We start from the raw sequence: 16089 nt of genomic DNA on the forward strand, positions 1-16089 counted from the left end.
CTCTAATGCTGACAATTTGAGAATTAATCATTTTTGGATGTTCCAGATTTTTTATATAAAAAGTGTAAATACTCCTTCTCCCTCCCATCCCAGGTAGAAGCTGAGGGAAGTGTTGTAGTCTTTTGTCTAAGAAAATGTGGTCCAGAGTCATGACTTCCATAGGGCAATCCTGGCTCACAGATTTACTCAAATACCCCCCTTCCTCAATTATTTAAAAAATTCTTGAATACTTCACTCACAGTTTCTTTTTTTCAGTCAACTAACTGAACAGTTCTACTTAGCTTTAGACCAAGACTCTCCATAGGACTCCATAAAATGTTTAGTATTGCTTTTTTCTCATTGTAAAGCCATGTAAGCGCTGGTATAACGGACTCTCTGGCTGTAGGGGCAAATTTGATGCATTTTGGATAATGCTTTGGAAGTTACAAAAATATGAAATATAGCAGGAAGGACACAGTTCAGTTAACCCATGAATCAGCACTTTACTGAGCACCCCCAGAATGCAGTGTACTGAGCTGGGAGCAGTGAAGGTTGAGTGCTCAAAATAGGGGTTCATCCTCCAAATAAACATTTAAAAATTTGGAAAAACTTGAAAATTGAAGATATGTAGGCCTCACTGTAGACTTTTTGAACCCTCTCCCCCAGGTTGATTCTGATTATCTTCCCGGATTGAGGAACTCTGGTATAAAGTATAGATTTATTTTCAAGGTACTTGGAGTCTAATTGGGAATTCATTTTTTTTATTTTTAAAGATTTATTTATTTATACAAGCACTGGGTACAGTCAGAAGCGCGGGTGGGTGAGAGAATTCACCAGAGTGGGGAACAGAACAGGCAGACTGACAAAGTACACTGCTGAGGGGAGCAGCAGGCGCCACGTGGGACCCTCGCCCGGTGGCTGGGGATTGAACTGGCACTGCAGAGGCTGCGGGCAGCTTCGTAGCCCAGCACTCAACCGCTGTGCCACTGGGGAGGCCCTATTTGGGAATTTAGTACTTCTTTTTATGTCACTCTGTCTTTTTAGCTCCCCACACAGATAGCCTGTAAACTACCAGTGAAAAGTATGAGCAATGAGTATTATGTTAAAGGAGCAACAGACCATAGAGGCTGGGTGATCTTGAAGGAAGTAGGATATGAACCCATGCTGTAAGGATGGGCAGGCTATAAATATAGCTGTGAGAACAGGGACTGTGGAAGACTAGTAGAAACCTAATCTCAAAGGCAAAAGTGGAAGATATGTACAAGTTATTAATAGGGTATTTAGGGGAAAGTAGTGGGAAATCAGATAAGCCTACATAGATACCTGGACCCAAAGATCTGGATTTTTGCACATGGCACTGCTTATATTTCAAAGTTATTTTACTTCTTGAAGCTCCCCTTTCCACATCTGACAAAGTGGGATAATAGTTCTTATCAGGTTGCGTGGAACCAGTATGGTGATTTGCATACAAGCACTCAATAGGACAGAGCTCAGTCCAGTGCTGGCTAATATTGTTATTTTCTTTTAGAGGGTAAAGCTTTGAAGGTTTCAGAGGAGAGGAATGATGTATAAAAAATGTTAATCACTCATCCTATTTCTTAGTGAGTGAATGAAAGAAATAGCTAAAAATAGATATTCACCTCCATTGAAATGCTTAATGTAACTGTGTTTAGGGACTTGGAGCCCAACCTTCAGCAAAGAAGATCACCCTGACTATCCATCATGGCTGCTTCAGAAGCTGTGTCTAAAAAATCAGAATGTGAGTATCTGCAGTTACCTAACAACTCTATGCTCAATGCACAAAATTTCCGCTGCTTTTCTATTGATTTATAACCCTTGGAGCACTATTTATTGGCACACCTTGTAAGAATTCATATCATTCCTTTTACTTAATATAACCTAATTTTGAAAGACCTATAGCAAATTTTATTTACTGTGGTATCCAAATCTACTAGTCCTTGAAATGTGGTTAGTGAAATTAAGGAATTAAATATTTAGTTTCAATTTCAACATAAAGACTAGTTAATGGAAAACTTTTAAGCATGGTTAGATCTATTTGGGTATGTAAGTCTAATTGTTCAGGCAAACTATTTTATAAATTCTAAATGCAGATTGAGTGTCTGAGAAATATTTAGCATCTGAATGAGATGTATATACTTGTAAAATGCATGAAGGATTTCGAAGACAAAACAAAAAAGAATGTAAAATATCTTAATCTTTTATATAGATTAATGTTTATATATTTTGTTTTATAAGAAAATATTCTATAATTATTATATGTCATGAAGATTTCATCTCTTCACTTTTTAAAATGCGACTACTAGAACAATTTTTTAAAAAGATTATTTATTTATACAAGCACTGGGTACAGTCAGAAGCGCTTGAGGGTGAGAGAACTCACCAGAGCCAGAGCAGGGGCAGAACAGGCAGACCGATGAAGTACTCTGCTGAGGGAAGCAGTGGGCTCAGCAGGAGAGGTCTGCGGGCCATGTGGGACCCTCGCCCAGCAGCCGGGGATCGAACCGGTGCTGCAGAGGCTGCAGGCAGCTTCACAGCCCAGCGCTCAACTGCTGCACCACCAGGGGAGGCCCTACTAGAACATTTTTAATTACATATATGGCTCACATATTTCTTTTATGTGTTGAAATATAGTTGGAAAAACTGCAAATAATCTTAAATTTAGGCGTAGGCAGCATGATTGAACCATATAATGCTGTGTGTAGAGCTGGGGTTGTCCACCAGGAGGTCTTTTTCTGCTACCTTCTCTTGGTTCTTATGACTCTGGGCAGTAAATGAGACATGCCAGCTGACTTCTGTTCAGGGCAATGAGGAGCACTGTGCAGATCACTTGAATTCTCTTTTTAGTTGGATAATATAGAACGTTTTTCAAGATGGAAAGGGCAGAAAGGGAGGATGATCCAGGAAGTGGAGGCGGAATGTTCTCTAGTTTCATTTTGCCTTTGGGTCACGCTCATAATTACCTAAATTATATTTGAAGTCTTGATATGAGTGTGGCATTCCCCTGCATCTCCTTAGCAATTTAACCACTGTCTGATGATACTAACATGGAGATTTTTTTTTTTTGAGGGTTATATTATAAAATCTCCGAGGTATTTAGGAAAGCTGTTTATTTACTGTGGGAGAGGATAAGACACTATGCTAAAGAAGACCAAAGATTAAAGAAAAAGGCAAGTGAGAAACAGTGTCTGTAAGAGACAATTCAACAGAATGCCTTTAACTTGAAAGTGAAGAATTGGGTCTTAATACAGAGTAAAGCTTTGAAATTATTGTTGAACATGTGTCTTAAGGGCCAAGAGCCATGTGCCACTTGAAACTGAGTTTTACTTGGTTCTTTAATACTTTTTGTGAAGAAATTAGAAATGTTTTCTTTACTTGTATATCATGTAATTTAATATAAATTATTTTGAGGTTTACATTCAGAAGACTGTATTCAGTTTCTCACTTCCACAGGTCTTTGCTCTAGAACTAAATAATCTCAGTTTCAGTTTCCCTCTCTGGCATCTCCTCTCTATGCATGTTCCTTGTGTTAATCCTTCATCTGGACCTGATTTTAGGAGATCCTTGTGCGCATGCACTAATACTAGTTCTTTCTCTCTCTCTCTCTCTCTCTCTCTTTCCTCTCTCTCTCTCTCTCTCTCTCTCTTTTACTTGTTAGATGCGTGTTATTTTTAAGGCAAGGATTTTTTTCTTACAAAATAAAACTTAGGAAGAACTCAAATATATAAAACAGATAAGGGCTGCACTGATCTGGATCTGATTGAAAGGACAACTCCCCAGAGCATGTGAAATTAATGAGGCACACTTTTATAATCACTACTTTAGTCTAGATTTGATTCACTGTGTTATTGATCTTGGAATATTTCTGTTTTAAATATTATTCTTAATGATAATATGTAATGCATTATACATTTGAAGGGACACTCATATATGAGTAAGCTGGCAGTAGGGGGTTTTGGTGATTTCTGTTGGCCTCTGTCATAGTAGGGAGTATCTTATTGCATGACATAGCATTTATTTAGATTTTTTCTGGCGTAAGTCTTTTTGCACCTGGAAGACAGGCATTCAAGTGTCATATTTATTTTAGCACTTTAGCAGAGAAAGAGTATCTGGGACTTAGTAGGTGCTTAATGAACATATGATGAATTGAAATCCCATTGAGCATGAGGTAGGGCTTTTCTAACACCTGGGCGAGTACACACAGGACAGGATGGAGGTGGCCATGTGTACACACATCTTTGCTTAGGATACTGTTTTAGGAAATTTTTGTGAAGTCTCTGAAGATGCAGCTTGTTTGTAGGAAGAATAGAAATCTTGTGAGTAAAGCCAGTTATTTTTGTTATGATTATAACAAACACATGTTTGTTAGTCCCTGGTCTTTTTTTGGATACAGAAAAGACTTGCTCAATGATTATAAAGATGAAATTGCCATTGGCTCTTTCCTTGTCATAATTTCCATGACTAGATCTTTGGTGTTTTCATTTCAGAAGTTTACTAGAACAATTACATAGAATCTCTAAAGCATTAAGAAAAATCCATAGTTGTATGAACTATCAATCATAATAGCATTAAACTGATGACATATGAAGAGTAACTTTTTTCTTATATAAAATAAATTATTAATGCTTTTTTGATTTTATAAGCTGAAAAAATCAGAATTGATAGTAGGAAAACTTAAAAGTAAATATACCTCAAAGTCAGAGTTTTGAGTTCTAAACTCATAAAAATAATAAAGCCCTAAATTATGAAATATTGTTAGTATTTTACATTTTTCTTAATTTGAGGTCTGAAGAGTAATTTAAAAAATATTAAATGTAGGAGAATATTTTACATTAGTGAAATCATTAACATTAGAGAAACATTTTCTTCCCCCATGGAAATATTAATGGTACACTCATGTTTTAGATTATTTAAATATGATTACTTCAATCTCCTTCATGAACTTTATCATAAAATATTTGTTATTGTTCATAATGATTTTTATTTCTTTTTGGGGATTTAGTTAACTCGAAGAATCCATAGTATGAAAAGATTTTTATTATTTGCAAACCTTTTTAATTAATTAGTTTTGGGTGAAAAGAACTATTTTAAGATCAGATTCATTCAATGTAATTTAGAACATTGAAATTTATTTTTGTGCAGTTGAAGAAATGAGGATTGACGAGTGCAATTAATTATATAAACAGTTTGGGAAAAGTTTAGCCCAATGATAGTAATATAATAGCAACGGTTATAATAATTGCTCACATTTACTGAAAGCTTATGTGTGCCAGGCTCTGTGCTAAGTGCTTCAAATGAAAGCCCAAGTTCTCCCTCTCACTCTGCAGGATATATCATTATCCTCATTCTACAAATGAGAAAATGAAGGTTGAAGACAATAAAATAAGGTTCATGAACAAATCGAAATTCAAGATCAAAATAGTGCAACTCAGGAATGAGTGCTCTTAAAAATCATCCTATGTGCTATTTGCAAATAAACAAAGCCTTAATTATAGCCTTAATTATTTTTTTTAGAAGGAACAGTTTTGACAACTTCCTTTTACTAATTGAAGTTATAGTGTGCACTCGAATGTATACAAGCTGCAAGCATTTACGGTTCCTCCATTGGGACAGAGCCATAGAAGTCTCAAAGATTACTAACTGGATGAATTCTTTTTTTATTCTTTTTTAATTTTTACATTCCCCAGACAATTGCACCCCCCCTTATTTTGACTCCAATCCCTCCTTTCCCCGCCCCCCATAGTGTGTCTCTGGTTTATAGTTGTTTGTTGATTTTGATTTTTTCTTTCTTATAGTTATTCTTTTTCCTGGTCCCTTATTTAGGTTTTCTAGATTCCTGCTATGAGTGAGACCATACTGGATGAATTCTTAAGGTCAAAATCATTTAGTTTCTTATAATTTTAGATTGATTGGTTGAATTCATATATATATATATCTGGAAATTACAAAATTAACGAACAGACTCCACTTTTGCCTTTTCTAAGGTATTGAGATATGAGTTATCTTGTGCTACCTTGAGAATTTAACTCTTTGGTTCAAAGGCAAATTTTTTAGTTATGGGAGAAAATCAAAACAGTAGCCTCAGCTTTTTAAATGACATAGAAGTCTCTGGATGGATGACTTGAAGTCAATGTTGTGACAGGCCTTCAGCGGAGCCATTTCAGGACTGTGGCCTTAGCTCTCTTCTGTGGATGGCTGTTTTTTTTTTTTTGTTTGTTTGTTTTTTCCTGTTCCTCTCAAAAATTCCAAACATTGTTTTGTTAAAGAACCTCATGGGCTGACTGTGTGGATTTGATTTGGCAGTACCTTGATGAGTCAGAATTTACTTGCCAGCCCCAGGAAGGCTATTTGGATTGCCAGAGTGTGTACTTCCTTCCCTGTGGTTCAGAGGTGACAAGGCTATTGGGGATATGGAAAATCAGGTACTCTGGTCAACAAACTTCAGGGCTAGGAAGAAAATGTTACCTTGGGAATTTAATTCCTCTGTCAGAGGCTAATTTTTCGTTATGGAGTAGAAAATCAGAACAGCTCCTTTGGTACTTTAAAAGACAAGGGCATGGGTCTGCTGACTCGAAATGAAAAGTCTCAGCCCATTTAGGCGCTATAACAAAATACCATAAACTGAGTGACTTATAAATAATAGAATTTGATCTTGCAGCTTTGGAGTCTGGGTAGTTCAACATCAAGGGACCGGAGGTTCGCTTTCTAGTAATGGCTCACTTCCTCACTTCTCGCTGTTGGCTCGCATGCTGGAAGGGGCTTCTTAGCTCTCTGGGAGCTCATCCCAATCATATGAACTCCACCCTCATGACCTAAGCATCTCCGAAGGGCCCCTCTCCTAACACCATCACATTGGGTGTTAAGATTTCAATGAATGCATTTTGGGGAGACACATACTCAGTCCATAGCAGAAACCATCTATAAAATGTGAGTATTTCACTAGGGTGACCAGTCAAATCACAAAGAAATCTGCAGTACTCACAAGAAGTGCATGGTGTCAGGAAAAGCAGCAGGTGGGCAGGAAAAAAGCAGCAACAGACTCAGGAAAGCAGTACCTGTGTGGACTCCTGGCATGGCTGTGTGGGATGGGGAGGCACACAGACCCATTGCATCCCAGAGCTTTACCTGGATCATCTCTTCGGTCTCACATGGGCTGAAGATGTGATGGTTTTTGTAAAACTTCATTTTTACCAGTGACTTAAATCTCTTCACATTGTCATAATTATTTTGCTTGTTATGTTTTTGATAGGTGGCTATAGTGTAATGAAAAGTAGTTAAAGGGAGTTTGATTAGTCAGAAGATGGTCATTAAAGGAGGAAAGACAGTCATGTGGGGAGGAAAAAGGAGACAAATTGCGTGGTCTTACATGGGAATAGCTTGCTGCCTTTCCTCTGGGAAGTAAATGGTCTGATTAGAGGCCCCTGCAAAACAGCTTTAGATTTTTATTGAAACAGACTATTTTAAACCTCGCACCCCTGACTCTTCCATGTGAGAACATTGCATATTAAGGCTTTGAACAATAATATATATATATTAAAAAAACCATTTTGTGACTCATATGTGACTCTGCTCTGAGCTGTACAAAGAATATATCACTTCTTTAGAAGTATGAGCATGAAGTCTTGACAACTATCTTTTACTGGAAGGAAGAAAAAAAATCTAACAATCATTATCCTTAGAAATGTGTAGCAAGCCCTGAATATGGGGAGGATACTTTAGGAAGTAGTAGAAGATGGAAAGCATTGAGTTTGGTAATGGGTACAGCACTCCCCATAAGTAAGAGTGAAGGGGAGAGGCTGGTGAGCTGGAGGAGATCCTATTCTTTCTAGGGTAACTGCAGAGGGTCAGTTCCGTGTCCAGAGACAGGGCACCTTTACTAGATGCTGTCTCCTAACCCTGTGCTTTTAAGTAAGTTGGAGTCCAGCTGTTCCTCATCTTTATTGCCAGGGTGTCCCCCAGGCTTCATTCGTCAGGATGTCATTGTGCCTAAGAAACAGCTACTTGTGACCCATGAATCTACATGGTGAAACAAGGGGGAAATTATGAAGGAACATTTGCCCCTAATATTTTATTATGAATTTTTCAAGCATTTAGAAATCTTGAAAGAATTTTAAATCCTATCACTCATTCTTACCATTAATATTTTACTCTAACTTATCACATATTCATCATCAACCAACATATATATCATTAGTAAGAATTCAGAATTTGCTTATAGTTTTTCTACTTTTGATGTAAAATGTATGACAGTAAAATGCAGAAACCTTATGTTCTTGAATTATGATAGTTACATGTTCCTATGTAATCCACAGTATATCAAGATAGAGAACATTACCGTTACTCCAGAAGTTTCTTTCACAACCTTTCTCTATCATTCCATGCCACCCTGTGAGGCATCACTGTGCAGTTGTTTTTCACTTATTTGCACTAGAATTTGATGTAAGTGAAATCATAAAATGTGCCTTTCAATTGTGTAAGGATAATTACATGACATAATAGTTTTGACTCATCAGTATTGCGTATGTCTGTGGTTTGACTCTTTTTATTACTGAGTAACATTTGTTTGTATGAGTTTGCCACAATTTGTTCACCATTCTCTTGTTAGTACACATCTGGACCATTTCCAATTTGAAACTATTATGCATAAAGCTGATAGGTGTGTTCATGTAAAAGCCTTTGTCAATATATGAAAATATATTTTCATATCTTTGGGAAATAGCTAGGAGGAGTTTGCTAGGTCATTGGATAACTGTATATTTAGTTTTATAAGAAATAGCTCTATCTTTTCCAAACTGATTATCCTGTTTTGCATTTTTGCCAATAATACATGAGGACTCCAGTGGCTGGCTCCAAAATTTCCCAATATTGGCTATGACTGGCCTTTTAATTTTAACCATTCTGGTGAGTATGTGGTGGTATCCAGTATGGTCTGAATGTTTTCTTCCTCTACCCCCCAAATTCATGTCTTGAAATGCAAATTCATGTGGGCTATTGTTAATTTTACTATGCCTAATTTATAAATTAAACTTTATCATAGGCATGTGTAGGAAAAAAACAACATAGTGTCTGTAGGATTTGGTACTATCCCTGGTTTTAGGCATCTACCAGCTATCTTGGGTTGTATCTCCTCTGGAGAAAGGAATACTTCAGTGTTAAAGGTGGCTAGAATTATAGAAATAGGGAATACTGGCCAGAAAAAAAAAACTGTTTTGAATAGGTAATATATTTAAATTTTATTGAGCCCAGGTTAAGAGGAAGAAGTCCAGATTCACTTATAAATGTCAGAATCAGCTAATAGTAAAGAGAAATATATGAGGGGGAAATTTTAGATAAGACTAAATGAGAATGATAAACACATTATGTTCATGCTATAGAATTCCACACATAACTGGATACGAAGATTAAATTCAGGTTCTGAGGAAAATACAAGATAAGAGTTATCATTATAATGTTACTCATCTATATTTTTTATTTGAATGTTCTTTCTATTAAATCTTTTGAGAAGTCTTATTTTGCAGTTATAATTATATCAACAAGTTGTAAGGTACGTATTGAAGAATATACTCTAGTCATCGGGTAAAGCAAATATAGTCTTGTTAATAATTTTTGTGCCCAAATTATTGTGTCTTCAGTTTAGTAGCATTTAGAGAACATTCATAACTGAAGGGGATTTCAATTTTGTGTTTTTACTTTGATTTCTCTGGGTTTTAATAATTAGGGTAATCTACTCTATCATTCTGACCACTGTAAGCTGATGTTTTTTGAAATAAAATATTACATTACTTTAACTTATTTTTAATATAATAATAAGGATCACTTTTAAAATTCTCTTCCTGAAAGATTTGTAAAAGGTGAAAGATTTATGCGATCTGAAGAGAAACCAGAGTATATCTTCCTGAAAGATTTGTAATCTCCTCCAAATTTTCATGTTTTAGTTTTACCATTTTTGATTAAGAAAATATATTAACTACATTAAAAAAATAAAATGTTTCTATGTTTCTATTTTAGGTCCCACATTAGAGATCACCAGGCAAGATTTTTTTCAAGAAGCACAAGCTCTCATCGCCCAACATAATGAGAAAATAAATGAGGTTGATGCTTTGCATTATCTAACATTATATTTTTCTGGAAACTAATAACTATTTTGTATGCTTCAAATGACTGCATGAACCCCGATAGATTCTAAATAGAAGAGAAAAAGAAATCCTTGCTAGTTATAAAAATTAATTTCAGATACATTTTAAATATGATTTTTAGCTATCCATATTATTTAATTATACATATGTCTATTTTGCACATTCCATCCCATTTTTAATGTTTTATTTTGAAGAGTTACAACAGAAATATTTGAATCAAACAACTCAAGTAAATATCCTTTGTCATTATTGGGTGATGCTGAACTAGAAAATGTGCCATGAGATCCATCTTTCCTGGGTCCCCAGTGTGAGATGCTTACCTGTATCCTCTTCCACGTCACTTTACATTAGAACCTTTCCCCAGTCTGATGGTCCTTGAGGGCAGTGGTTTGTTGTTGGAAGCTGCATCTCCAGCAGCAAGTAATGTGCCTGGTTCATATACATTTGCTGAGTGACTAGATTTGGAAGGTGAGGAGGAGTAAAAGGAAAGGGATGGCCAAAGACAGAAAAATCAGCACCAGGTTAAATTTTCAGGGAAAATTTTGGCCAGTTATTTCTGGTTCAACAGAGAAAGAGGTTTGGGGTTTTCCCTTTTATGGACATTTGAAAATTCTTCAAAAATGGTTGAAAATAATTAAGGGTTTTTTTTTGCGTATATTTGGAAAATCCTATTTTAAAATGGACTCCAAAGCTACATTTGAAAATCACATTTGAGGAGAAAATTACTATTTTAAAGTTCACATTTTTTAAAGTGGAATATAACTCATGTTTGTGAAGTGCTTTTGGAAAATGTCATAGGAGAACCTCATAGGCTAACAGAACTTCATAGGCTATAATTATTGCCTTATGCAGTAGGGTATTTTGTAAAATATATTTGGTGGATATAATTTTATTATACAATTAATATTAAATTTAAAAAATTCATTTTTCTTTTATTTATAGGGTAAAATTCAAGGTCCTTCCATAAATGTTTTTAGAAATAAACACCAAAAACCAAAATCTGGCAAATTCTTACCTTTGGAGATTAAAAAAAAGGAAATGCTTGATGTCATCCAAGAATTTCAGACAGCACACAAAAATTTATGTTTTCTCAAAGAGTCCAAAGAGCTTTCCAAAAAGGAACATATTGAGGAATCTTCACGAAAAATTTCTTTCAAGGAGCCAAGCATTTTTAATGTAAAAGAAAAAGGCAAAGAATCTATAGATCAAATTCTGAAAGGTAAGTTTTTGGTGAAACAAAGAAGTTCATCAAACCAACGGTTGAAACTGCTTCTGTTGGGCTTGTAGTGGAATGTCCCTGCTCTGGCAAACCCGCAAACTTCACATTTTAGCAATGAAAGGTGCAGAGGTATGAGTAAAACAGGTAGTTACCTCTGGAGGTTGCTGGAAATAGAATAGAAACCATGTTAACGGGAAAAAGGAATTTAGAGGAACAAATTTGTTTTAGCTACACAATAGCCCTTCTAGTACAAATCATCAGAACCTGTTTATTTCACTATTATGAAAGCAGTCATTGGTTTGCAACTCTAAATTCTGTTCTTAGTACTTGCTGGAGGATTGGCTATGAATGCGGGGTCAAGGAAGGATCTTTAAACTTTAGACATGAATAATTGGAAGAATAAAAATTGTCACTCTCTTAGGTGGGGAAGAGGGAGAAAAACAGTGTTGAATGGGCAGAAATCTAGGGATGAAATTTGGACACATTGCATTTGCGGAATCTATTACACATACAAATATGGGAATGGCAAATAGGTAGTCTATAGGTGTGGGCTCATAGGAAAGATTGGCATCATTAATGTATATATCAGCATTATCCATAGAAATATGCCTGAGTCTCAAATGTTATAATTGAATATTTTCTAGTGGTCACATTAAAAAGTTAACAGAAATAGGTGAAATTATTTACAAAAAATAGTAAAAATATTAATTTTAATAGATTCCAAAATGTATCCAAAATGTTATTTTAGTAGTTAGTCAATATAAGAATTATTAGTGGGATTGTTTAGTTTTTCCCCAAAATCCAGTTTGTATTTTAGAAATTGGACTACCCACATTTCAAGTTCTCAAAAGCTGTAGTTAGAACATGATACCAGATTGAGCAGCACAGGCATAATGGATTTTATTTACAATCATAGATACCAACTTCAAAAACCTACTGAAACAGCTATAATATCAAATATCTTTAGTAAGTATATTTTGTGCTTGCATGTAATACCTACTCATATTTTTCTTAATCGAGCAAAAATCAGAAAAAAACATGAGCTGATTTCTTTGAGTATATAGATTTACTACAGTATAGCTTAATCAGTTTTTAGTGTGATGCTGCCAACAATTTATCAATCTAATTGGAAATCATGTGTAAAATCAGTTTTTAGAATGTATATTAAATATCAGTATAGTCATCGTATAACGTATAGCATTTAAGGAGCTAACTCTCAAGAGGAGTGGATAATGTTCTTATTACCAATTTAGAGGGGTGTTCAGTCCTCTTTTTTGTAGTTCCACAAACATCTATCAGTTTGGTTTGCCTGTGTGCTGATCCGTATTTTCTGTTAGAAAGTAAGCCTTTAGAGGGCAGTATGTTATTTGCATGTGTATCCTTAGTGCCTAATAGCATAACAAAGGACTCAGATCCAGAAAGATAGTCTATCAGTGCTTATTGACTAATAGAATAAAAGAGTTGTCATTGTAAGTGTGTGTGTAAATTTCTAACCAACTTTAGGTAAGCCTGGTCACTTTTCAAACTATCCTATGTACCATTGCATTATAAATTATAATTCTGTTATAAGGTGCTGATCCCTTTGCTACAACTTAAGAATACTGCGTGTTTCTGTGTGTCTGTGTGTGCGCGTATGTGTATGAAGTGTGGAATTACTGCACAGAATAAAGAGGTTGATCCTAATCACTGTCCGGTGTAAAACAGCTGTTGCCTGAGCTCTGCAGTGCCCAAGGTTGTTATTTATTTCTCTGGCCTGCATGGTTGCTTCCAAAATGATTCTGTCACAGCATGTGTGTTCTGGCATTCCCTCTTAACGCTGGGAAACTTGGAGCCAAGGATCTATTAGTGCCCGAAGTGTGGAATGTGTGACATTGATCATCCCCTCTCCGAGCTGGCACTGCTCTGAAGCAGCCTGGGAACCAGGGAACAAGCCTGCTGCCAAATCCATCTGGTTTTGATCCCATTTCACTTAATGAATCAAAACATTATTTTAGAGGCACTTAAAAAATACTATTCCAAAAGTCCAATGAATTCTCTGACTCAGGATGAATCAAAAAAGTATGTACTTACCATAGAGCCATCCACGAAGACATGTAACATGTTTTCATCAGGTATTATCACTTGTCTAATATCATCACACAAGCACTTCTCATATGATTGTGTAGATGGCTGTTTTTACTTATGTTCTCAGCTTCCAACTATAGGAAACCACTAAATAGGACGTTTAAGTAGTAGAAAAAGTCTGGGATATGTACTTGTAATACTTATTTATAAAGTGACTTGTCTATTCCTCATGGAAATTTGAAAGTCTCTCTCTCTCTCTCTCTCTCTCTCTCTCTCTCTCTATATATATATATATATATATACACACATATATATACATCTATATATGTATGAAGAGAGCTAGTATCATGGAGAATTTTAAAGGTTAGAATAGAATATTAACTTTGGAATGCGCTTTGGCAGTTGCTTTTTTTTTTTTATTATGAAATTGGTGACTGTTCCTGCATCAACCCAAAGAATCCTTTCTAACAATCCCACGTTCAGTCAACAGGGTAGTAGGAGCAGCACTAATATGGGGAAGGATCAATCACCTCTTTCTGTGAAAGAGGTGAAGGTGTGATTACTTGGGCCAACAATAATGAATTGCCCCAAATAGTCATGAAGTGTTCTTGGTGTTCCTGGATAGTTTCTTAGGTAAAATTATGTGAGTCGTTGGAACGTAGCAATAATACTGTGTTACAAATTCTGGGGCTCAGTGCTAGAATTACCAGGCCTTGGGCTTATACTGCCCAAGTTATTTCTTTGATTGGCTTTTAAATGAAACCTTCTTTTAATTCATTCATATTACTTTTCCTTTGTTTAGAGAAGAAACATCCCAATAGCTAGAACTCCAATGTATTCAGTTATGTTGTTTGCAGCTGATTTTGTTTATTTATAGGCATAATTACATTTGGAAAACGTTTTATGGCACTGGCAATAAAATCAAATGAGTGTGTGACTTTTCTAATCATTTCTTTTCTACAAAAATTATTATCATGCAGGTCTACCTATTTGGCTCACTATTTCCTTTGAAGTGTTGATTTTCACTGTAACTGGAGGCTGTATTCCTTTTGTGGTTGGCTACCGCATTCTATTTTTTTGACCATGAACTGAATTTCCTATCTTCTTAGATTTGTTCCGGTATTGATAGTCCTGATTATAAACGTTCTTCCATACGGAAATATTTACACTGCTTAATAAAGGAGCCGCTTCTGTGGCTGGGGAGTGTATAACAAGAAGACCTCACATTTGTGCATCCATGTTGTGAACATAGTCTAGTGTGGTGGTCTGTATGGCCAGTAGTTACATGAGCCATACTTAACTACACTCTCTGCACCTGTTTGGGAAATAATCTGAGATTTAGAGACTAAAATAAATTTAGAGACTAAAATAAATAAGTAAAATAAAATTCTTGATACATGATTCTGGCCAAATGATTAGACAGAATGGATCTTTAGCTTCCTATTTTGTTAAGTGGTGATGATAAAAATGACTGCTGACTATATTTCTGCAAGGACCAAACGAGCTTTCTTGGTGAAAATGTAATATGCGGGCCTCCCCTGGTGGTGCAGCGGTTGAGCGCTGGGCTGCAAAGCTGCCCACAGCCTCTGCAGTGCAGGTTCCATCCCCGACCACCAGTAAGGGTCCCACATGGTGCGCAGACATCTCCTGCTGTGCCCACTGCTCCCCTCAGCAGTGTATTTCGTGGGTCTGCCTGTTCTGTTCCCCGCTCTGGTGAATACTCTCACCCTCCCGCGCTTCTGACTGTACCCAGTGCTTGTATAAATAAATAAATAAATCTTAAAAAAAAAAAAGGAAATGTAATGTGAACTACAAAATACTAGGCGCATTGCTAATGGCTCATTGAAAGACTTAGGGAAAATACAAGCTGATGTAGAAAAACTGATGGTTGTCTATCAATGTAAAGCAGATACAGAATTATTTTGCAAGAAGAAAATTTTCCTGGAAATATGAATGGGTTGAATGTGTTTTCTCCCTTCCTTTACTTCTCAGTCAACAGATCATGTTAGGCTTGGTAGGGAATATAAAGCTTAGTATGATACAGTTACCTGGTGTGTATCAGAAAACTAATGTTCTGGTTTTATGAAATGTGCTCAAGTAGCATTGGTGTCCAAGTGTATCATCTGGTTTTATAATTTCATGTATCATGTGATTTTAAAGAGTTAATAAAACCTTAACTACTTAATAAACTGCTAGGGAACAACTGTGACAAATGTTGTTGGCATGAACTATACTGAGAGATAGGGTTTTCAGCAGAAGTGTCTTAATTAGGAGTGGAGCCAGCTTCCATCCTCTATTTCACCTTGCTTTCTGCTTCTCTTACAAATTGTGAAAGTGGTCAGCTTTACGGCTCGGAGCTTTGTGATTGGCTGCAAATGACTCAGATTCCTGTTTTGTCTGGTCGTTAATACCATTGGCAAGTCGATGTAGATAAACAACAAAGAGAGTGCCAGACCCATTTGAGGACAAACACCATATCATAGTCTGGCGAACATCCTTTGTCTTTTCATGCACACTTAGCTTTAGGCATGGGAAAAATAGGACTCCTAAGTCAAAGCAGGAAAATATGTCAAGGTGTTTGAGATATTTTACCTAAAACAAATAATGGTATGAAATTTGAGGAAAGCTACAAGCTGGTGAGAAAACAAAGAAAGAAAGAATCTTTACAAATTG

At 36.0% G+C, this 16089-nt stretch overlaps 1 protein-coding gene across 1 annotated transcript in view; it reads left to right on the plus strand.

The window, feature by feature from the left end:
- Positions 1–1701: 1701 nt before the first annotated feature.
- IQCM (IQ motif containing M) overlaps positions 1702–16089 on the plus strand; it is a gene marked incomplete at both ends in the record, with an annotated part of 218706 nt that continues 204318 nt past the window's right edge. The window contains 3 exons of the mRNA XM_084245594.1: positions 1702–1738; positions 10006–10088; positions 11076–11352. Coding sequence (XP_084101720.1) covers positions 1702–1738; positions 10006–10088; positions 11076–11352 — 397 coding nt within the window. The remainder of the gene's footprint in view (positions 1739–10005; positions 10089–11075; positions 11353–16089) is intronic.

This window comes from Talpa europaea, assembly GCF_964194135.1.
Source record: "Talpa europaea genome assembly, chromosome: 10".
Lineage (NCBI taxonomy): Eukaryota > Metazoa > Chordata > Mammalia > Eulipotyphla > Talpidae > Talpa > Talpa europaea.